A 21,666-nucleotide genomic window follows, 5' to 3' on the forward strand; every position below is an offset into this window, starting at 1 on the left:
TCCAACACACTTTGCTCACTTCTTGTCTTAGTCATCTATTGCTGTATAACAGGATCCCCACAAATTTAGCAGCTTAAAACATTTACTGGCTGTTTCTCTGGGTCGGGAGTCTGGGCCCAGCTTGGCCGGGTCCTCTGCACAGCTGCAGTCAAGCCTTGGCCAGGGCTGGGGCTCATCTGAACGGCCAGCTGGGGAAGGACCGGCTTCCAGTCTCCTGCGGTTTGGGCGGGCAGTGCTCCGTTCCTTGCAGACTGCTGGACCAGGAGCTTTGGTGCCCTGTTGGCGGTCAGCCTGAGGCTGCCCTAGTTCCTTGCCTCTTTCACTCTCCAACTGGGGCAGCACACACATGGCAGCTTGCTTCTCCAAAGGCAGGGAGAGAGGGTCTGTCTCTGGACAGATGTCCTGACAGCAGGACAGATGTAATGTTCTGTAACATGATCGTGGAAACATCTTGTCACCTTTGCCTTGTTGTGTTGCTTAGAAGCCACGGGTCTGGCCTGTGTTGGAAGATTACATGAGACGTGCACACCTGGTGGTGGCAATTGTGGGAGCCACCTTCGTCTGTCAGGGTATTCAAATCCCCCTGCTCTGTAGTGCGCAGCCCAGGCCTCACACCCCCCCCGTCCCCCCCACCAACTTGGAAGCTCCAGGCAGGTGTCTAAGTGAAGAGCAGCCTGGTTTCGTAGTGGGGATTTTCCTGGGGACCCTAGTCCCACAGCAGTTTTTTTTTTTTTCCAGCCAGGATTCCAGTTGGTGATGGAGAACACCACACTGTTTCTTACCTCACTCCCAGCCCTCACAGATCTGTCAAGGTGTTTTGGGGGTTAGATCCTTGACAGCTGCTTCACCAGCGGCCTCACCACCATTTTGAGTAATGGTTCCGGGTAAGTTATCTGGTTCTAGATGAAGGTAACTACGGCCAAACTACGGGATATGGGCACCTGCTAGTGCCTCTGTGCCTCCTGTGAGTGACACTTAAGGACAGAGCCTGTGGTCACCGCCTAACCAGGAGAGAGCCCAGACCCAAAGCCCAGGTCCATCTCCAGAACCCAAAAGCCCACGTCCAAGGGGAGGTACTTCCACTGAAGGAAGCGCTCCTTGAAGGTAAGCTTCCTTTTCCAGCCTTCAAGCGCTTTGGAAGATGGGATGTAATGGGCAACAGACGTAAAGTTTACTACTCCTGAGACTGCTCTGATGCAAATTCCTTACTCTTATTTCAAGGGCAGAGGGCCCTTCATTCTAATTTTCTAAGTCCCCCTCTTAGACGGTTTCTTAGCCAGAGCAGCGGTTTCCTTAACTAACAAAAACTGCAGCTTTCTTACAGAACCCTCGAGCATGGGAAGTGCTGGGGCCTTTAGTTTTTGGCTTCTGCAAGACTGTACACCCTTACTATTTAGGAAGATGCTTCCGTGGAGAGGTCTTGGGGGGAGGCAGGGGCCCCCTCCCACATTACAAGCTAAAAAGACGGTGCTCTTCCAGATGCACAGGGGAGAAGTTACTGGTTGCCTGAGGGCAACAAGACCCAATTCTCTTACTCTGGCTAATCTGACACCCTGGCACCAGACTTTAAATCTGGACACACAATCAGCGGTGAGAGGTGGCTGTGAGTCTAGCTGTGGCACCCTGGATGGCTTCGTGGCCATGCTGCCAAAAACATGTTCATCCTTGACGTACATCGACAGAAGTAAAAATATTTATTTTTTTATCTTCGGAATCTGGTCCCACAAAAAGGCCAACACTTTTTTTTCAGTTCATTGTCTTGACCCTTCAAAAAATCGATCTTTCAATTAAGAGGTAAAGTATGCTGAGAAAAGCAAATTTCGAGGTGTGCTCAGGTAAAATTATTTCTCATAAACCAATAATACAGGCAACCCTAGGCTTCCAGTTCGCTCAGAACTCCTTCTGTCATGTACAGTCTCTGAAGGAGAAAAGAAAGTAGGAGGCTGTCTGCAGACAAGGCACTTGAGAAACCACAGCAAGAAGAAAACCCAAGGCCCCTGGGAACTGTGCTGGCAGCCCGTGAACCCAGAGAGCTGTCGGTGGACAGGACGGCCAGACCCCCCAACCTCCATGAGAACAGTTCCGGCTTTCCTGCCCAAACACGCTTCCGGCGCCTGCATCAGCCTGGCACTGCCCACCTGGCCCGGAAGACCCGGCAGCCAGGCCACTTGGCCAAGACGAACACTGCTTTCTGAAGCTCAGAGCAGTTCCTACGGCGGACAGGGTGGAATGCTTTCCGAGGCCCCTGCTGGCGCATCTTGCAGGGGCAGTCCCTTTTGCAAAGGCAAGTTAGTGCAGATCAGCACGTTAGCAAAGCAAACATTAAAGATTTTTTAAAAGCTGATTAATACTCTTGATTTCCCTCCTGATTAGCTGTTCGAGCTGCAGCCTATAAACCTGCCAGAAATCAGGAAGGAATCCCCCCTCTGAAGGCACCTTGAATGAAGTGGCTACAGCCAACGGGAGTGCAGAAGGCCCTCCTTCTGGACAGTGATCACGGGACACCTGTAACCACTGAGAAGGGCCCAGCTGAGGCCAGGTAGCACGCTCAACCCCTTCTTTTGCTTTGGGGGCTTGTGTTTAATATGGGTCATGTGATGGAAGCAGCAGTCTCAGAGTCTCTCATGTCAAGAGACGGACAGGGATGGGGATGCTGGCGCTCTCCTCCTCCTGTGTTGTGGTTGCACACTCGGGTCCCAGCAAACAGTGTGACATTGTGCCAATTTACTGCCTAACATGCCAGTCTGTCAAGAAAGTCAGGTGAGGAGGAGAGGAGTCATGCTCCAAACAGAGGCCGGCTGGGGAGTGCTTCGTCCTCCTTCCTTTGGCCCAGGTGAAGTGGTTCCTTTCCAGAAATTGTATGAGGAAAAAGAGGGGTTGCACTCAAATCAGAACTGGACCCAGCCTGTGCCTGGTTGAGTCTGGCTGGAAGTCGACCTGTAAAGGGAAAAAAGGGAGGGGTGGCAGAGTTTAGATGTTTGAAAATACAAAGTCGATAAAGCGTGGCTTCTCTCTGGGCAAAAAGAGCTCCAAGAAGTGAGTCCCTGAATGTTCTGGAGCAGGGGTCAGCAAACTACAGCCCAGAGACCAAACCTAGTTCTGTCTCTGGAGATAAAGTGTTACTGGCACAGAGCCATGCCCATTCACTTACACGCCATCCGTGGCTGCTTTTGAGTTACAAAAGCAAAACTGAGTAGAGGCCATAAGGTCTGTAAAGCCTAAACGATCTATCTCCACAGAAAACACGTGCTGAGTCCTGTCCTACAGACTATCCCTATAAACAACGGTGCAATAAGTTTTTAGCATCTCTTCACCTCGACTCCAAGGAAAGGCTTCAAGTTTTATTGAGGCAGAGAAGGCAAGAGACCACGAGAATGGGCCAAGGCCAGAACCAAGGTTAATTCTGTCCAGTGTTCTGGGATAGCTGGGGCAGGGGTGGGGAGAGTGGGGTGGAGGAAGAGGGGAGCTGCTACTGGGGATGAGCCAAAGGCGGTTGGAAGACCAGAGAGAGTTACAGTGTAGCCCCAGGTCCCCGAGCAGTAGAGAGCAGTGAAAAGCCTTCACAGGGACGAGTATGCCACCCAAAGCGGGCACTCTGGGGCTCTGCCCTCTGGCTGGCCTGAAAACGTCCAAGTCTGGGCGGTTGCTCCAAACACCAGAAGAAAAGCATCTGGAACAATCCCAGGTTTCTAGGGACACAGCCCTGGCCCCAGTCCCACCACAAAAACGTGACCCTCTCCTCACCCTGTGGATTTGGTAAAGTCTCCCCAGATGTCGGTGGTAGCAGTCATGGCAGGCTTCGGGTGTGGCCAGGACATGGTGGCACCTCCTACTGATGTCCCCAAATCCGCCAGGCAGGGAGAGAAGAAAAGGAGACAGAGGAGTCAGAAATCTCTCTTTCTGGTGGTCTCAGTGACCCTGAAATCAGTCTCATGATTCCAGGTGGCCGGGAAAGACACACAGAGACCTGCTCTGGGACAAACAAACAAACAAACAAGCTGCCACATTTCCATCTGCTCACGAGCCCTTGAGGGCTCCTAGAGAAAAGTGGAAAGCCATATACATACAAGGTGGAAGGCAGGGTGCCAGGGAGCACGAGTCACACACCATCCATCACTCATACCTGAAGCTGACCTTGTTTTCAACTGCTTCTATGTTGGCAATCTGTTTAAAATTCACTATCTCCCGCCCTGGCTTCTTGAATCTCCCGCCCACCAACGATGCAAGGTCATCTTCACGTAGAGCCCTTAGTCCAGGGTCTGGATCAACTGAATGAAAAAGTTATGCTCCAGACATGTGCCAAGTGCTGGGACCCAAAGTGGTTAGGGTTTGGGGCGAGCCTTCCGGAAGAAGCAACACAGAAGCCGGTATCTGTGTGTCTCTCTTCATCAAGGTGGGGCCACCTGGGGCTCCCGTGCCTGCCTCTGTGCCAGCACCTCGCCCCGTGCTGCTGTCCCTGCTAAAGGCCCTGTGCCTTCCTCCCTCCGCCCTCCCACCAATTTGCTATTTCTAATCTGCTCTGGGACGGGAGACCAGATAACACCAGGGCCCTCAAGGATTTAGTTTTGCAGCTCGCCAAGTGCTTACTGTGCATTGTCTCCTTCAGACCCATCCCAGGCCCTGGGGGAAGACAGGCCAGGACCAACTGTGTGACTTGATGCGCATCCCTCAAGTCTGTTTCCTTATCTCTCAAACGGGGGTGAGGGACGATAACAGTGACTACTTCACAGAACCGGTCTGTGCTGCAGGAGCTAATACAATGAAATGCTTGGAGAAGGCCCAGCACACGGTGGTGATAATGACCACATTAGTTGAACACGACCCGACAAACACAAGCACTTAGTGTTTTAGGTATTGTTCACGGATCAGCTCATTTGATCCTCACAAGAAACCCACACCGTAGGCTATCATGACTGCTCCCATCCTACAGATGAGAAAACTGAGGCACAGAGAAGCAGGCAATCTTCTGACTGTCACACAACTGATAAGCTAGAATGTGAACTCAGCCAGTCTGGTTTACAGGATATACTAAGTGCTCAAGAAATGGTAGCTCTTCGTGGCTCATTATCTGACACCATTTTGTCTGCAGACACACTAATTGCCTGTCTTGTACGTTAGAATGTAAGCCCTTGGGGCGCCTGAGTGGCTCAGTCAGTTGAACGTCTGCCTTCAACTCAGGTCATGATGCCAGGGTCTTGGGATCAAGCCCCACATCGGGCTCCCTGCTCAGTGGGGAGTCTTGCTTCTCCCTTTCCCTCTGCTGCTCCCCCTGCTTGTGCTCTGTCTCTCTCTAATAAATATTAAAAAATCTTAAAAAAAAAAAAAAGAACATAAGCCCTTGAGGGGCGCCTAGTTACTCAGTCAAGTGTCTGACTCTTGACTTTGGCTCAGGTCATGATCTCAGGGTCATGAGATCAAGCCCCACATTGGGATCTGTGTTCCAAGTGGAGTCTCCTTGAGATTCTCCCTCTCCCTCTGCCCCCATCACTCTTGATTTCTTAAATAAATAAATAAAACCTTAAAACAAAACAAAACAAACCAGAAGCCCTTGAGAGCGGGAACTTGGTGCTGTACTTACAACATTCCCAGGGCTTAAAACACTGCCTGGCACATAGTAGATACTCCGTATTAGCTGTTAAACATGCACCAGCAACCGAGGGAAGGCCTAAGATAGCAGCTCTCAGACCTTCGTGAGCATACAAATAATGTTAGGAACACAGATTCCTGTCCACGTTCCTGGTGATGCCAAGGCAGGTGGTCCTGTTACTCTGAGAAACAATGCTGGAAGAATGGTTCCTGGTACCGTGGCAGAGGCTGGCTGACCACTACTCCTGCCCACTCCTGGGCTGGGAATTCCCCACAGGCTGAGGTTGGAAGCCTGACCGGCAGATGGGGAAGCCTATGTCCACACCCTTAAAAGGGAAAGAAAGCAGGCTTCCTGCAATCCTGTCCTCTAGAACCTAGTGAAATCTGTGTGGAGAAATCACCCAGCCTGGGGAAGGCTTGGAACATCAGCTAGGCTGGGCGGGTAGGGTGGAGAGGCCAAGGAAATGGGCTAGCTCCCCATCTCTATCGGTGGCTGGTACTAGGCACTAACTTCTGGAATCCCAGGGTCACCAAAAGGCATTCCTTACACCTTAGAACAAGCACCAGCACAGCGTGCTGGGCGAGTTGCCTCTCAGCTTCCCAGGACCCCGAGGGCCTTACCAAGGACCTTGCTCTAAACTAAATCCCCGATTTTATTTTCTACCACTCACCCTGGCATACTTATGCTACATCCATTTTCCTACACACACCAGGTGATTAAAAATCTGAGCCTTATTCACACTCTTCTGTCTGGAATGCCAAGCGTCCTCTGCCCCCATCTCCTCCCTTCAAGGCCCACCTCAATGCCACCTTTTCCATGGAGCCTCCCCACATCATCCTGGCTGGTCATATGTGGACCCATACAATTGGTCTTTGTGCCCAGGACTTCTGTCTCCTACCAGATATGAGCAGACCGTGTCTCTATCACCCACCCACTCGACAAACACTGAGCAGCTTCTAAGAACCAGGAACCCACATGCTGATGCTTTCATAGCAAATCAGTGTCACAACCAACAATCTGCAGCCCCCACCCATCGGGGGTAGACAGAGGCACTAAGCGGGGAAGTGGCAGGTATCAGGGAAGAGGGGAACCCCTTACCCAGTCTGGGCAGGATCAGCTTCATGGTGTCACAGACAGGTACCACATGATGGACAGTGTGAGTGAAGGAGGGAGCACCACGGGGCCCCAGCTGCACCTGGCGGCGGAGAGGAACCCGCAGGTGCAGCTTTCGCAGCAAGTACAGTGACTCCCGAGCACTGACCTGAACTGGGAGCAACTGCTGTCTGGACGAGGGATCCCCCCCCAGACAACTGCTCCACAGGTGGGGGGATCAGGGTGGAGAATTTCCCCCCCGGGGGCGGAGGAAGCAGGCTCAGTCCTCCTGTGCTGGCGGGCCGCGCTCGGGGAGTCCCAGCTGCTCCTTCCTTCTTCTTCATGTTCTGAAGAGAGGCGAGGGATGCAAACCAGTCAGTTCTGCTGGGGTCCCCCTGCTTATCGGAAAACCCCACAAAGAGGGCCCAAGTGGCCCCCAAGCCCCAAACATCTGTATAACCAAAAGATGGTCAACAGCTGCCCAGCACTCACTGTGCTGAGCTGTGTTCAACACATCACAATTCCAGAGCTATCCCAAATACATCTAATGCGAAAATTCAGCCCTGGGGCGCCTGGGTGGCTCAGATGGTTAAGCGTCTGCCTTCGGCTCAGGTCATGATCCCAGGGTCCTGGGATTGAGTCCCACATAGGGCTCCTGACTCGGCGGGGAGTCTGCTTCTTCCTCTCCCTCTGCCTCTCCCCCTGCTCATACTCTCTCTCTCTCTCTCTGTATCTCTGTGTCTCAAATGAATAAATAAAATCTTTAAAAAAAAAAAGAAAACTCAGCCCTGGCTTCATTAAGCATCAGGGAAATACAAATTAAAACTACAAATCAAAACTACAAATCAAAACGAGTGCTATACCATTACACACCCACCAGAATGGCCAAAATGCAGACTATCAAGTGCCATCAAGGATGTGGAGCAACCAGAACGCTCACTCACACACTGCTAGGGGAGGTGTAAACGGGGAACGCTACTTGGAGAAACTGTCTGGAAGAATCTATAAAGCTGAACATGTGAACTGATGACCCTACAATTTCCCTCCTAGAAACAGACCCCACAGAAACACATACTCATGGCACCGAAAGACATGTACTTGGACGTTCATAGCCATCACTATTTGTAATAGCTCCAAACTGGCAACTATCCCAGTGTTCACTGTCAGTTAAAGAGTAACACTGGGGGGCGCCTGGGGAGCTCAGCTGGTGAAGCATCTGACTCTTGGTTTTGGCTCAGGTCATGATCTCAGGGCTCAGGTCGTGATCTCAGGTCTTGGGATCGAGCTCCATGTGGGGCTCTGCGCTCAGGGAGTCTGCTTGAGGATTCTCTCTCCCTCTCCCTCTGCCCCTCCTCACCTCAAATAAATAAATAAATCTTAAAACAAAACCCACAAAGAGTACCACTGTGATGCATTCTCACAATGAAATACACCACTGCTGTGACAATGGACAAACTATTAGCAACAGAACAGAGGCAGATTTTGTTTGAAAACAAAATCTAGGGCATTCCACATCAGGACCGTGGTGACTCTGTCCTGTGGACAAGAACAGGAGAGGGGCTTCCAGAACGCAGATAATCTCTGCTTCTTGATCTGGGGGCTAGTTTGTGTGGGTACATTTGGTTTTCAAAAATTCACTGAGTTCTGCATTTATAATGTGTGCACTTTTCTGTACGCATATCGTACTTCCATAAAACATTAAAAAAAAAGGGGCGCCTAGGTGGCTCAGCCAGTTAAGCATCTGACTTCAGCTCCAGTCATGATCTCAGTGTCCTGGGATTGAGCCCTCCATTGGGCTCCCTGCTCAGTGGGCAGTCTGCTTCTCCCTTTCTCTCTCCCCCTGCCCCTGCCCCTGCTCTCAAGTAAATAACTAAAATCTTAAAAAAAAAAAAAAAAAGAAAAGAAAATTAAAAACCAAAACCAAAACCTGAGCCCTGATGTGAGCCGGAAACCAGTGCAAGTTACAAAGATGAAGACACAGTTCCCACCTTGTAAGGAGCAGCAGCTTAATCCAGCACTAAGACCACAGCCCTGAAGCCAGAAGCCTGAAAGCCCTCAGTCAGAGTCCAGCTGTGCTGGTTATTTCCAGCTCTATGACCTGGGCAAATCCCTTAAACTCTCTAAGCCTCATTTCCTTGCCTGTAAAATGGGAGAATGCTTAATTCATATAAGTGCCTTAAAAAAAAAAAAAAAAAAAAAAACCACTACCTGGCACACAGCTGATGCTCATTAAATGTTAGTTTCCTCCCAGCAATAGAGGAATCACATCCCAACCAGTCCACTGGACATGACCTGTATTTTCTCTTAAGGGCCAGTTGGCCAACGTCAAGGGTCCCAAATCATCACCAGCATGAAGCAGAAAAGAGGAGAAAGAGATAGTAAATAAAGAGTAAGTAAAGAGAAAGAGCATTATCTTAGGGTTACAAAGTTTCTTCAAAAAACATTTCCATGTGGTCCTTGGTTCCCCCAAATCACTCCAACCCCCACTCCCTGTAGTCCGGTGAGGACCGAGTCCTGGACACCCAGCCCAGCCCTACCTTTTCCCATTCTCCACAGGAGCTAACAAGGGGAAACCCAGATGCAGGGCAGCTCAAGATGAATACACGGGGTGTCAGGACACCACCACCACCAGCAGAAGCTGCCCACGAATCCCAGCACCTACCTCAACACCTTCCTGTCCAGAGCTCTCCCAAATCTTCCTTACTCAAGGTGCAAGGCCAGGATGCAGCCGACCCCTATTCTAAGAGCCTGGTCAGAAATGCCAGCTCTGGGAGCAAGTGACTGAGGCTTCTTTTCAACTCAGAGGCTTTGCACATGCTGTTCCCTCTGCTTGAACCGCCTTTTGATCCCCCTCTTTCCCCTTCCTTACAGGTCACTTCTTCCAGGAACCCTTCCTTGCTTCCCCTAACTATGGGCTGCGTGCCCCTCCTCTAGGAGCTCATGGCACTGCGCTGCATCCCCTCCCCTGCCAGGTTGTGGTCATATCTTGTCTCGCCCATCTCCGTTTAACTCTGAGCTCCACGAGAGCAGAGCTCTCTCGTTTACCCCCGGCACAGGACCTGGCAAAAGGCCGCTGATCCACAAACATCTACTCAACTGATGGAAGTGAAGGGTGGGAAAAGAGGGGTGGGCTCTGGGGCTGGGGTTGGGTGCTGGCCAACAAAGCCAAGTGAGGGTGGGACTCACCGCGATGTTGAGCTTGATGGTCTGGCCCTCTTTGAAGCCTAGGTCCAACTTGGGGCCCTGGTCTGGGTTCTGGGCCTGTTTTGCAAATTCACACTGCTGTTTCACCCACCTGGGCAGAGAATAAGAAGAAAAAGGTGAGGAAGAGACCAGCCGCCCTGCATTCACTCCCTCACTCCACCTCCACCTGCCATCGCTCCAGGAAGAGGTTTTATATGGCAGAAAGAGCACACGCAGGCTTGGAAGTTGGGCCTGAATTCAAATCCTGACTCTGACACATAAGTAGCTGCGTGCACATCAGTTTCCTCATCAACAAAATGCGAATACAATTCTGTATGTGTTAAAGACAGCTATGAAAATTCAGTGAGCTCCTGGATGTAAAAGAAGGTCCTGACACCAGTCTTCAGGAAATCTGAGAACCTGGCCCTTTCCTCCCTAGCACTTGGCATGAGGACTAGGACAGTGCATCCACACCCCCCACTCACAAGGACTCATAAGGTAGATGGTGAGACAAGACAGATGCCCAGGAAGTAGAGAGCAACACAAAGGTCCCCCCCACCCTCCACACGATACCCATCTAGCAGCCCCCTGGGCAGGGACAACAGGCCAGGCAAGGGCCAGACGTGCCCAAATGAGTCGCTGCACAAACTCCAACTTCCCAGCGGCCAGAGATGGAGGCCTGCAGGTGGCAGGGGAGCAGTCTTTCCTGCCCTTGTCTTAGCTTTAGAAAGGACTCCCAGGACATATCACAGAGGAACAGGCTCAGGAAGGCCCCATGAGCCTCCCATGAGCCTCCCATGAGCCTCCCACGGCCTCCGGTTCCTCTGGTGCCGGTAAGGGAAGAGGTATGGCAGCTCAGAGGCTGGGCCCGCTGACCAGTGAGAGATAGGGCCAGGGGAAAGGGAAAGGACTGGAAAGGAGAGAAGGCAGCCTGCCCCACAGGAGCAGGGAGTCTCCTGGAGGCTCTGCTGGCAGACGAATCCCACACAACCAGCTGGGTATCCTAAGGTGGGAAACCATTCTGTCCAGGGAAAGCAGGGAGGAGGCATGAGCACGTGTGGCCTGGAACCACTCACTTGAAATGGTCCTGCAATGCAACATTGAAGTCAAAGGCATCGCCTCGGTCCCCGAAGCCAATTCCAATAAACGCCCGGCGTCCTGGGGATAACACATGATTAATCCCACTTGCCAGAGGCAGAGGAAACCCTTCTCATGAGGAGGACCCCCCCGAGACCCGCACCTACCGTTTCCATCTTCGATGCGGATAACGAAGTACCTGCTGGAATCCGTCACGCTCTCCACGGCTGTGCCAGGAAACTGATCCACCGGGGCCTGAGCAAAGAGCTCCCCTGGAAGCACAAGTTAGGGTGAGCCTTGAGCCCCCTTCCAGCCTGACATTTCTATCACACCACTGGGGTCTTTTTCCTGAAAGGCAGCGAGGCAAACCTTACTCTGGGGTTCAAATCAAATCCATTCTGATGGAAGAGAAGACACAGACCTATAACCAAGGAAAGGTTCAAGTCAGGAGTGGCCTGCAGGTCAGATACAGCCCAGTGTTAATATTCTTAATTTAACTGCCAAACTTTTCAAAACCAAATTACATGTAAAATAATCCAGATTTCTGGTCTTCTCTGACAATCCAAAGCTCTAGCAATGCTGGAACTCCATTCCCACAGGAGGGCTGAGCTAGAGCTGACCTGCCCACACCCGAGGGCCCCGGAGCAGGCAGGCCCTGGTCCAGGTACAGCACAACCTCAGAAAAGGCCTAGGACCTGAGGCAGGACTGTAGAGGAGCCGCGGAATCCACTCAAAGAGGGTTTGGGCACCTACAGAAGAATGTGAAGCAGGGGCGCCTGGGGGGGCTCAGTCAGTTAAGCGTCTGCCTTCGGCTCAGGTCATGATCCCAGGGAGCTGGGATAGGGTCCTGCATCAGGCTCCTTGCTCAGCGGGGAGCCTGCTTCTCCCTCTGCCTGCCCCTCCTCCCGCTTGTGCTCTTTCTCTCTCTCTGACCAATAAATAAATAAATAAAATCTTTAAAAAAAAAAAAAAAGAGGAGGAGGATCTGAAGCAGCTGAGATAGGCCAAGAGGACCACCGGTTTTAAAAGGGGCCCCTGCAGAACACATCCCTTGTCACTCCGGCTCTCTAGGCCCCAGTGCACTGCACACCTCTGGGGGCGTTCTGGACTCGCATCACTTCCACAGGTGCTGACCTCTGTCCGCGCTTCCAGGACTTGACCAAGGCTTCTCTACTCAATGCTGGGGTTCACAGGTGACTGTGCAATCAAGGCTGAACTGAATCCAAATCAGTGGACCCCAAGTCTGTAGCTTCTTGATAATTTCTCTGCTCCCCTAGTTTGGTCCCTGGGGATCTGGGACTCACCTGGACGCCTTCAGCCTAGAGCAGTGATTCTCAACCAAGGGTGGTTTTGCTCCCTATCCGCCCCCCCACCCCCCCAGGGATATGTGGCAATGTGTGAAGAGATTTTTGGTTTTCACAACTTGGGCGGTGCTATTGGCATCTGGTGGACAGAGGCCAGGAATGTTGCTACACATCTGAAATTTGACTTGACAGCCCACAACACTCCCCTGGCCCAAATGCCACTAGCCTTGGCCAAGAAGGAGTGCAGAGCGAGAGACAAAGAGGACCCAACAGGCCTGACCCGAGCGAAGAGCATGCTGGGATGGCTCCTGCAGGGGAGGCCCAGCTCTGGGCAGTCGCTGTTCCACTAGGCTGTCACCGTAAAGTCCGTTCCCAAGGCTCCCAGAAAACAGGTGTTGCCATGCCTTGTGAGATCACCTGGGACACCCCAGCAAACCTCAAAGCCAGAGTCCTCTGGCCTAGTCACAGCAGCTGTCTTTTCAAACTCCTCCGCAGCCAATACCCAGCCAGCCCCATGTTCCAGAACAGATCAATGCTTTGGGTCACCTTGCAGTTCACAAAGCAACTGGATAAATGTGTGCTCACTTCATACTTCCAACGATCCTGTGAAGTATGAGCTAATGTGATCCCCATTTCAAAAAGGAGGCCAAGGCACTAGAGGTCATGTGTGGCTCACCCAAGGTCTCACAGCTCAGACACAAGAGATGCAGTTCTCAGAGGCGGCCGGTTTTGCCTATGACGCTTTACACTTGGTCCCATCCCACCCAGGAAAATCTCTACATGTTAGAAAAATAAATGACCGAATGCCGTGGCGCCCGATGCCTGCTCTGGGGGCTGGGGCTCTTTCAGACCGCATTGCCCTCCACAGCTCACCCGGAGGCCCTGGTGGCACATGACTTCCAGACAGATTTCCCCTAAGGTGACATCTGCCAGCTGACCCCACCACAGCCCGGCTTGGCTTGTCCTTTCACCAAAGAAAGAGCTGAGTAGGACAGCTTCCGGCTCTTTCAGTTAATGGGCGTGGTCAGTCTGGGGAGTTACCATTTAGTTGATAAACAGAATTCCTGAGTAAGAAGCAGACCTCAATTGCAGAGGGTTGTGCGTCTTCCCCCCAAAGCTGGTCTTCAAAGCAAACTCTGGGGCTTCCTACCTGGGACCAACCTGTAGGTCTCCTCTTCCTGGATTCCAAAATTAGTATGTTCTTAAGGATGCCCCCCATCAAAGACAGATGCTTGACAGGAAATACTCCCTTTACACCTGGAGACAGTGCTTTCTACAATTAAAGGTGGGGGGAATGGAGGCGGCTTAGAGGTACAGCTGGGCCTTTGATTTCGAGGATTGGTTCCCATGACCCGAGTGGACCGGCCAGGGCTGCCTTTCCCTTCACAAAGTAGGAGGTGTGGCATCTCAGCCCCACTAGGGCCTCCCCTGCCTTTACCTGAGGTCCTGTCCTCCAGCTTGATGTAGGCCACCTGCCCTTTTGCAGTGATCCGCAGCCGGCCACTCCATGATGGCTGGTCCAGCTGCCACTCCGCGGCCCTAAGGGGACAAAAACCATGCTGGGGACGGGAATGGGGAGGGCATGTGGGCTGCCTGCTCAGGACCAGAGGCTGGCAAACTTTCTCTGAAAAGGGCCATCCCATCCCTGTCACCACTACCCACTCCGCGGCTGTAGGGCAAAAGCAGTCATCGACAGTACAGGAGCGTGCTGGTGCTTTACGGATTGGAATGGAGTGTTTTCTGCTGAGTGTGAACGTATTTCAGCGCAACTTTCTGGACACTAAAAACCTGAATTTCATATAATTTTCGCATTAAGAAATATTCCTTCTTTTAAAATGTTCCCCAACTATTTAAAAATGTAAAAACCGTCCTTAGCTTGTGAGACATACAAAAACACAGTGGGTCGCAGTTTGCCGACCCCAGTTCTAGACTACAGAGACTTTTTTTTTTTTTTTTTTTGTGAAAAGGGGTCATTTTAATTTCAGAGTCTTATTACACAGGAAGGTAACAGACTAAACTGCGAAGAAACATTTACAATATAAATTCAGTTGTCTTCAAAGCATGTGATTATTATTATTTTTTTATTCTTATGTTAATCCCCATACTAGACTACAGAGACTTTTTCTCAGAAGTAGGACTTCCAGTTCTCTTTCTGTAAAGGAAGCAGTTCCTGGGCCTGCTGTTTCAGACACTGCTGGGCTGTGGGGGCCAGAGTGACCATTTGGGACCCGTGAGATGATCTCAGAGGAAAGGCAGGGCGGGAGCAATCATATAACAGAAAGAGAACAGGAGAGCAACTATACGTGTGAGGAAAGTGGGTGGGTGTCCAACAAATATAACCCCAAAGGTGTCCCAGGCCGAAAGAACCCCAGGAAACCACGGACCTATCACAATAGCTTCTTTGGGTACTTTTAAAGCAGTAACTTCACATTTTACTTCTAAGAAGCAGTTCAGTAAACCCCCCAAATAGCAAGAACCTTGGGTGTTTTCAAGACGCTTTTCCTGGAAGTCCCCAAGCGACTCCATTAACTATGGACACAGGTTGTTTTGAAGACCACACAAATGCAGACTCTCGGGGACGCCTGGGTGGCTCAGTCGGTTAAGCGTCTGCCTTCGGCTCAGGTCATGATCTCAGGGTCCTGGGATCGAGTCCCACATCGGGCTCCCTGCTCAGCGGGGAGCCTGCTTCTCCCTCTGCCTCTGTCTCTCTCTCTGTCTCTCATGAATAAATAAATAAAATCTTTAAAAAAACCCCAAAAAACAAAAAACAAATGCAGACTCTCGATTCACAACCAGCAGACTGTTTCAGTTCCTCCTAGTGGGGCAACACAGGCCTTAGATCCAAGCTAAGAGGGGCTCTGAGGCTCAAGGGCAGGGGCTGCCAGTTTCCTCTATGCCAAACCAGCCAGGCTTGACATTTGGGAACCTCACTCTCGGGGGGCCAGGAGGGACCAAACCCATCCTACTGAAGGGGATCAGAGTAGACTGACCATCCGGGTTTGGTGTCCAATCTCCAGTTTGATAACAGAAAGCAAACGTGTTTTTGTAATTGTTTCTCTTGTTGCTTTCATGCTACTTTTAAGTCACACCACGGATGTACTAGGTGTTCAATAAAATAATCTGTTATCTAGAAAATCAGCTACAAGTTCGTGTTAACACAATTGGAAAGTAACAAGAGGCCAGATACGTGGACACGCCACCATTCTTGCGGTGCAGGCCAATCCTGTATTCCAAATCACTGAGACAAACATTGCCTTCAAAAGCGACACCACCCCCGACCCAGGGACACAAAACAGCTACAGACCAGGTTGTCCGTAACAGGTACATCTTTTTTTTTTTTTTTTTCTCCTTCTTTTCCTAGGTAACGCATAGGCTTGGTAACAAAATGCAAACAGCACAAAAAAAGCATATCGTAAAAGGAAGTCTCCTTCCAACCCCCACTGCCCTTTCCTGCGTTCCCTTCCAGTCCCTCCAAGCCTCTGTTTATCCCTCTCAGGGGAACATTTCACTGAAGCAGCGCAGATGCACTCCTCCCAACCGCCACAAGCTGTGATAAGGCCTGAGGTTCGTGCAAGGGAGCTGGGCAGGGAGGGATCCCTGGGCTCTGGCCATCCGCTTACAGCTCCCTGGACGGTCCTTTCGGCCAGTTCTGAGCTGTTTCCCTCCCCCTGGGGATTTCCGCCCCTGATAGGACCCCTCCCCCTTCAGGCTTTTCAAGGTTCCCTTCAAGGCCACCAATTAGGGCTGAAAGAAAAGGGCTTGTGACACCCCCCCCCCAACCACGCTTGGGGACACGGCTAAACACGGCTCCAACGCCTTCCCCGCGCTGGGAGCCCCGTGCGGCAGACTGAGACCTCCCTGCTCTGGCCTCGAACTGGGAGAAACCGCAGTATTACCTCCCGCCTCTCCCCTAAACCGGCCGGGGCCGTCCTCGGCTCCCACGGTGGGCGTGTCGGGCGGCGGGGAAGGGGTTAAATTGGGGTCAGCCTGGCCTTGCGGCAAGCGGTCACCTGTAACCACGGTTGGTGGCTCGCGGCGGGATGCGGTAGACGTGGACCTCCGGCTTGACACAGAGCACCGACTCGTACTCGCCCTCCTCCATCTCGACACCCTCGGACCGCCGGACTTCCGGCTCCTTCCCCGCCTCGGGGCCGGAAGCGACGCGACTCTATGACCCGGGTCAGGCTAGAGCGGCAGCTTGCGGGCCTCAGCACGGTTGTCTCCCGCGCGCCCTCTGCTGGCGGCTCTGGCTCAAGACACGCGGCGGACGGATCCTGAAGCCACGTGATTAGGGCCAAGCGCTTTTGGGGGCTTCTCGCTCCCCCGAGGCTTCATGCGCAGCAGAGAAAACTTAGGTGCAGACACCACCGCAGTCCGTTGTCTGGTTGTGGATCATCCCCATCCCCTCAACACTTACACTTGGGGCCCAGTTGGCTGAGATTCAAAGCTGTATCTACCTATACAGCTCACCCTGCAGCAAATCCCTCCTCCCGCCTTTACTTCTCTGGGCTCTTCGTGAATGTCCTTCCTTTTCCTGACTCTAGAAGCCTCCATTGAGGCTCCTCCTCGAAGAGAGAGGCTTACCTGACCCACCGCTAAGTGGGGCGCCACCCTTATCCTCCCCCACCACGTGCCCAGGGCCCAGTGTGGCCTCGACTCGACAGAGAGCAAAGTCTACTAATTTAAGTCATGAAAAAAGACTCCCAGTCCTAACTTGGATTTCTCACAGAATGTCATAGGGGATACATTTTGTCCAGCCATAGTCAAATTCTAATTCTCAAAATCCCTTCTCCTGTACCATCCTCTCATTCGTTCCACGGTTATTTACTGTTTACAATGTGCCAGGTCCTCCGTGGGGAACAGCTGATCCCAAATCTTTGCTTCCCTGAATGCTCCCAAACTTGCTCCACCCGCATCTCCTCTCTCCTCTCTCTCCTTGTACTCACGCTGTATAAGTTCTTTATTATAGAATTAATCTAACCTCTTAAAAGATCTTTTTTTTTTAATTGTGGTAAAATATACATAGCATACACTTTAACACTTTAACCATTTTTGAGAGTGCAATTCAGTGGAATTAAGTACATACACAATATTGCATGACTATCACTGCCGTTTCCAGGATTTTTTCATCTTCCCCAACAGACACTCTGTACCCATTAAACAATAACACCCCATTTCCCCCTTTTCCCCAAGCCCCTGGTATCCTCTATTCTGCTTTCTGTGTCTATGAAATTGCCTATTCTAGAAACCTCATATAAGTGGAATCATACAGTATCTGTCCTTTGTATCTGGCTTATCTCACTTACTATAATGTTTTCAAGGTTCCTCCCTGTCATAGCATCTATCAGAATTTCATTCCTTCTGATGGCTGAATGATATTGCACCATGTGGATATTCCACATTTTGTTTACCCAGTCCTCTGTTGATGGATTTCTGGGTTCTTTCCACCTTTTGGCTCCTGGGAATAATGCTGCTATGTTTGAGTCCCTGTTTTCAGTTCTCTCAGTATCTACCTAGAAGTGGATTTACTGGGCCATATGGTAATTTTATGTTTAGCTTTTTGAGGAACCACCAACTGTTTTCTTTAGTGGCTGCACCACGAAACGTTCGCACCGGCTCTGAACAAGGGTTCTGATGTTTGCACCTCCTCACCAATACCTCTTTTCCGTTTCTTTGATCACAGCCATCCTGGTGGGTGTAAAGTTAACTTCTCTTTATGTGAATTGATTTAACCTCTAATTTCAACTTTGCTCATTACCCTGATTCTCTGCAACAAAGAAGAAATTGAGAAATGATCCAGAAAATGAGATTTCTTCTTCCTTCGTCTTTGATCCTGTCTCTTATCTTCCTAAAGTCTTGGAGTGTCGAAGTCAGAACTCCCCTTTAAGGGAGGGGGGCAGGAAGCCTGCTTCTCCCTCTCCCGCTCCCCCTGCTTGTGTTCCCTCTCTCGCTGTCTTTCCCTCTGTCAAATAAATAAATAAAATCTTTTAAATAAATAAATAAAATCTTTTAAATAAATAAATAAGTAAATAAAAATAAAGGAGGGGGGAGAGATATCGAAAGGGGCAGGGAGGGCACACTCCCACATCGACAATCTTATCCCCTCACATTCTCACCATTACATTTATATGACTGTTCTCCCACCAAACTGTAAGCTTCTATTTTTTTTAAAGATCTTATTAATTTATTTGAGAGAGAGAGAGAAAGCATGGTGGTGGGGAGGGACAGAGGGAGAAGCAGGCTCCCCTCTGAGCAGGGAGCCCAATGTGGGGCTCCATCCCAGGACCCTGAGATCATGACCTGAACTGAAGGCAGCCACTTAACTGACTGAGCCACCCAAGTGCCCCAGAGACTGTGAGCTTCCTGAATGCGGGACCCTGTCCCTGTCATCTGCGGGACCCTGTATTCAGCCGCACAGGTTTTGGCACAGAGTCAGTGCTCCGTGAATGAGTGAGTAAATGTGTGTGTGTTCAGTTGGCTACATCCCAAAACCAAGTGGCAATTTGGGGACGTGCCACTGCGTTTTCTCTTTCACGCTCTGACTCCTTGCATCAATGCCTGCTGAACAACCCAGGGGAAGAGAGGGTATCCAAGGAATAAAGCACCTGGACTCATTTAGAGTGAGAGAACTTCCAGCTGGGAGAGCATCTAGCACCAGCTCTCGAGAGCTGAACTTTGGGGTGGCGTCCACAATCAGCACCAAGCTCCATCACGTCCACTCTGGAAGCCAAGCAGTGTGAAGGCAGCATGCGGAGACGGGCCTCGCCATGTGGCTGCCGCAGGTAGGAAGCCTTCCCCTCATGAACCTCAGAGGGAGTCACCACTCCGTGCCTGGGGACAGCCTGGCCTGCCAGCGTGTCACAACATTGGCAGCTCAGTTCCGTCTAACATATGCTGGGTGTTGGGTGCTGGCGCCACAGGGATGAAGCCAACCCAGCTCCTGCTTTCATCGAGCTCACAAACCAGAGGACACAACGAGGAAGAATCTTTACAATGCATGGCGGGAAGTGCTAGGATGGAGGAATTCCCGGGGGCTATGGGTGCCAAGAGAAGAGAGGCCCAACTTAGCCGGGGGCAGTCAGGGAAGGCTCTCCAGAAGAGGTTACAGTGACAGAATAATACCTGTGAGGTAGGCAGGGCAAAGATTGTTATCTCCATTGTGTAACGGAGGCCACTGAAACTGTGACAAGCCCCAGGGAAACCACACTGCCCTGCAGTCGGAGGAGGTCAGACAGTCCCTGGACTTCTCAAACCTCCATCTCATAGCTGGACATTGCCCAAAAGGCATTCCTAGACCTCTGCTTGAGAATAAGTGGACCTATCATCTACTCCCAGGTTAATTACATTATTTACCAAAAGAATTCAATTCAACCCAACAGGCAGAGGATAGGCTCAGATAGAGCCCATCCCAAGCACGAGGAGGTGAACAGAGAGGCAAAGTCTTGCTGATTCATCCAGCTGCTTTCTGGTAGGTCCAGGGCCAGGGTGGGGGTTTGGTGTGGACAGCTATCCTTGGTGGCCTCCTGAAATATATATTATAGGTCACTTACCATTTTTCTCTGCTGTATTTTTCTTCCATCATAGACATTTCTAAGAGAAATTCCCCCATTCCTCAGATGGGGAAACCACTTATAAAAGGGCACTCAGTAACAAAACAATCTTGAAAAAGAATGAAATTAGAGAACTCACACTTCCCAGTTTCAACACTTTCTACAAAGCTACAGTAATCAAGACAGTATAGTACTGAAATGATGCTGGACGTGTAGATCAATGGAATAGAATTCAGAATCCAGAAATGAACACTCACATTTACAGTCAGTTGACTTTCCAGAAGTGTGCCAAAACAATTCAATAGAGAAACCATAGTCTTTTCAACAAATGGTGCTGAGATATCCACATGCAGAAGAATGAAGTTGAATCCCTACCTCATACCATATACAAAAAATTAAAAATGGATCCTAGTTTTAGTGTAAGAGCTAAAACGACACAGCTTTTAGAAGAAAACATAGACCTAAGTCTTCATGACCTTGGATTTATGTTCTAATAAAAAAATAATCTAGGGGCGCCTGGGTGGCTCAGTCGTTAAGCGTCTGCCTTCGGCTCAGCTCATGATCCCAGGGTCCTGGGATCGAGCCCCGCATCGGGCTCCCTGCCCACTTCTCCCTCTCCTACTCCCCCTGCTTGTGTTCCCTCTCTTGCTGTATCTCTCTGGTCAAATAAATAAATAAAATCTTAAAAAAAAAAAATCTAATGGATTCTCAGAAATGACATCAAAAGCACAAGCAAGAAAAGAAAAAATAGATAAATAACTTCAATAAAATTTAAAACTTTTGTGCTTCGAAGGACAAAAAAGTGAAAATACAATGCACATCATGTGAGAAAATTTTTGCAAATTATATATATCTGACAAGGGACTTACGTCTAGAATATATAAAGAACTCTTACCACTCAACAGTAAAAAGACAACTTGATTTATACATCAATAATGGACTCTAGTAGACATTTTTCCAAAGAAGATACACAAATAGCCAATAAGCACATGGACAGATGCTCCATCGTGGGGCACCGGGCTGGCTCAGTCAATAGAGCATGCAACTCTTGATCTCGGAATTTTAAGTTCAAGTTCTATGTTGGGCATAGAGATTACTTAAAAAATATTTATTTATTTTTAAAAATTTATTTATTTTATTTGAGTGAGAGAGAAAGTGAGTGCCGGTGAGGAGGGGGAGCAGAGAGAGTCTCAAGCAGATTCCGCACTGAGAGCAGAGCCCAATGGGGGGCTTGATCTCATGACCCTGAAATCATGACCTGAGCCAAAAGCAAGAGTTGAATGCCCAACTGACTGCACCACCCAGGTGCCCCAAAAATAAAATCCTTAAAAAAATGAATAAAGAAATGAAGATGCTCCATCTCATCAGCCATCAGGGAGAGGTCAATCAAAACCATAATGGGATATCACTTCATACCCACACCCACTAGGATGGCTAGAATTAAAAAAGGCAGATAATAACAAGTGTTGGTCAGGATGTGGGAAAGTTGGAACCCTCATACACTGCATCTGGGAATGTAGAATGAGGCAGCTCCCTCGGAAAACAGTCTGGCAGTTACCCAAGAGCCTAAACATAGAGTGAGCATATGACCCAGCAATTACTCTCCTCGATATATATTCAAGAGAAATGAGAACATATATTTACACAAAAATCTGTGCATGAATGTTTACAGCAGTATTATTCATAATAGCCAAAAAGTAGAAACATACAAATGTCTATTAACTGATGAATGGATATATACATGTAGTATGTTGGCCATAAAAGGGAATGATGGATGTAGGCTACAACGTGGATGAATCTTGACATTTTGCTGAGCGAAGAAGCCAGTCACCAAGGAATACAAATTGCATGATTCGATTTATTTGAAATGTGT

At 50.0% G+C, this 21,666-nt stretch overlaps 1 protein-coding gene across 3 annotated transcripts; it reads right to left on the reverse strand.

Annotated features, from left to right (window-relative positions):
- Positions 1-1,675: 1,675 nt before the first annotated feature.
- On the reverse strand, positions 1,676-16,411 carry NECAP2 (NECAP endocytosis associated 2). 3 transcript variants are annotated; one of them, XM_045898606.3, is made up of 8 exons: positions 16,254-16,411; positions 13,682-13,782; positions 11,107-11,211; positions 10,939-11,020; positions 9,866-9,974; positions 6,849-7,026; positions 3,745-3,829; positions 1,676-2,937 (listed from the first exon to the last, which is right to left on the reverse strand). In XM_045898606.3, exons 1-8 carry the CDS (start codon positions 16,343-16,345, stop codon positions 2,889-2,891), a joined length of 801 nt encoding a protein of 266 aa, XP_045754562.1. In that variant the 5' UTR covers positions 16,346-16,411; the 3' UTR covers positions 1,676-2,888. The 3 variants fall into 3 exon arrangements, with proteins under 3 accessions (XP_045754562.1, XP_045754561.1, XP_045754563.1); XM_045898605.3 differs by having other exon boundaries at positions 3,745-3,832; XM_045898607.3 differs by lacking the exon at positions 3,745-3,829.
- Between the last annotated feature and the right edge of the window lie 5,255 nt (positions 16,412-21,666).

The sequence above is a fragment of the Mirounga angustirostris genome, unplaced genomic scaffold (genome assembly GCF_029215605.1).
Source record: "Mirounga angustirostris isolate CCGP_5_RB_7025 unplaced genomic scaffold, mMirAng1.0.hap1 SCAF_4, whole genome shotgun sequence".
Classification (NCBI taxonomy): domain Eukaryota; kingdom Metazoa; phylum Chordata; class Mammalia; order Carnivora; family Phocidae; genus Mirounga; species Mirounga angustirostris.

Coding starts and splice junctions, on each gene's coding strand:
- NECAP2 (XM_045898607.3), bottom strand. CDS start 16,345: ATGGAGGAGGGCGAGTACGAGTCGGTGCTCTGTGTCAAGCCGGAGGTC. Junction 7,027..9,865: donor CCATCAAGCTCAACATCGCG/GTGAGTCCCACC, acceptor GCCTCTCTTCAG/AACATGAAGAAGAAGGAAGG. Junction 2,938..6,848: donor AGCAGTTGCTCCCAGTTCAG/GTCAGTGCTCGG, acceptor TTCCCTTTACAG/GTCGACTTCCAGCCAGACTC.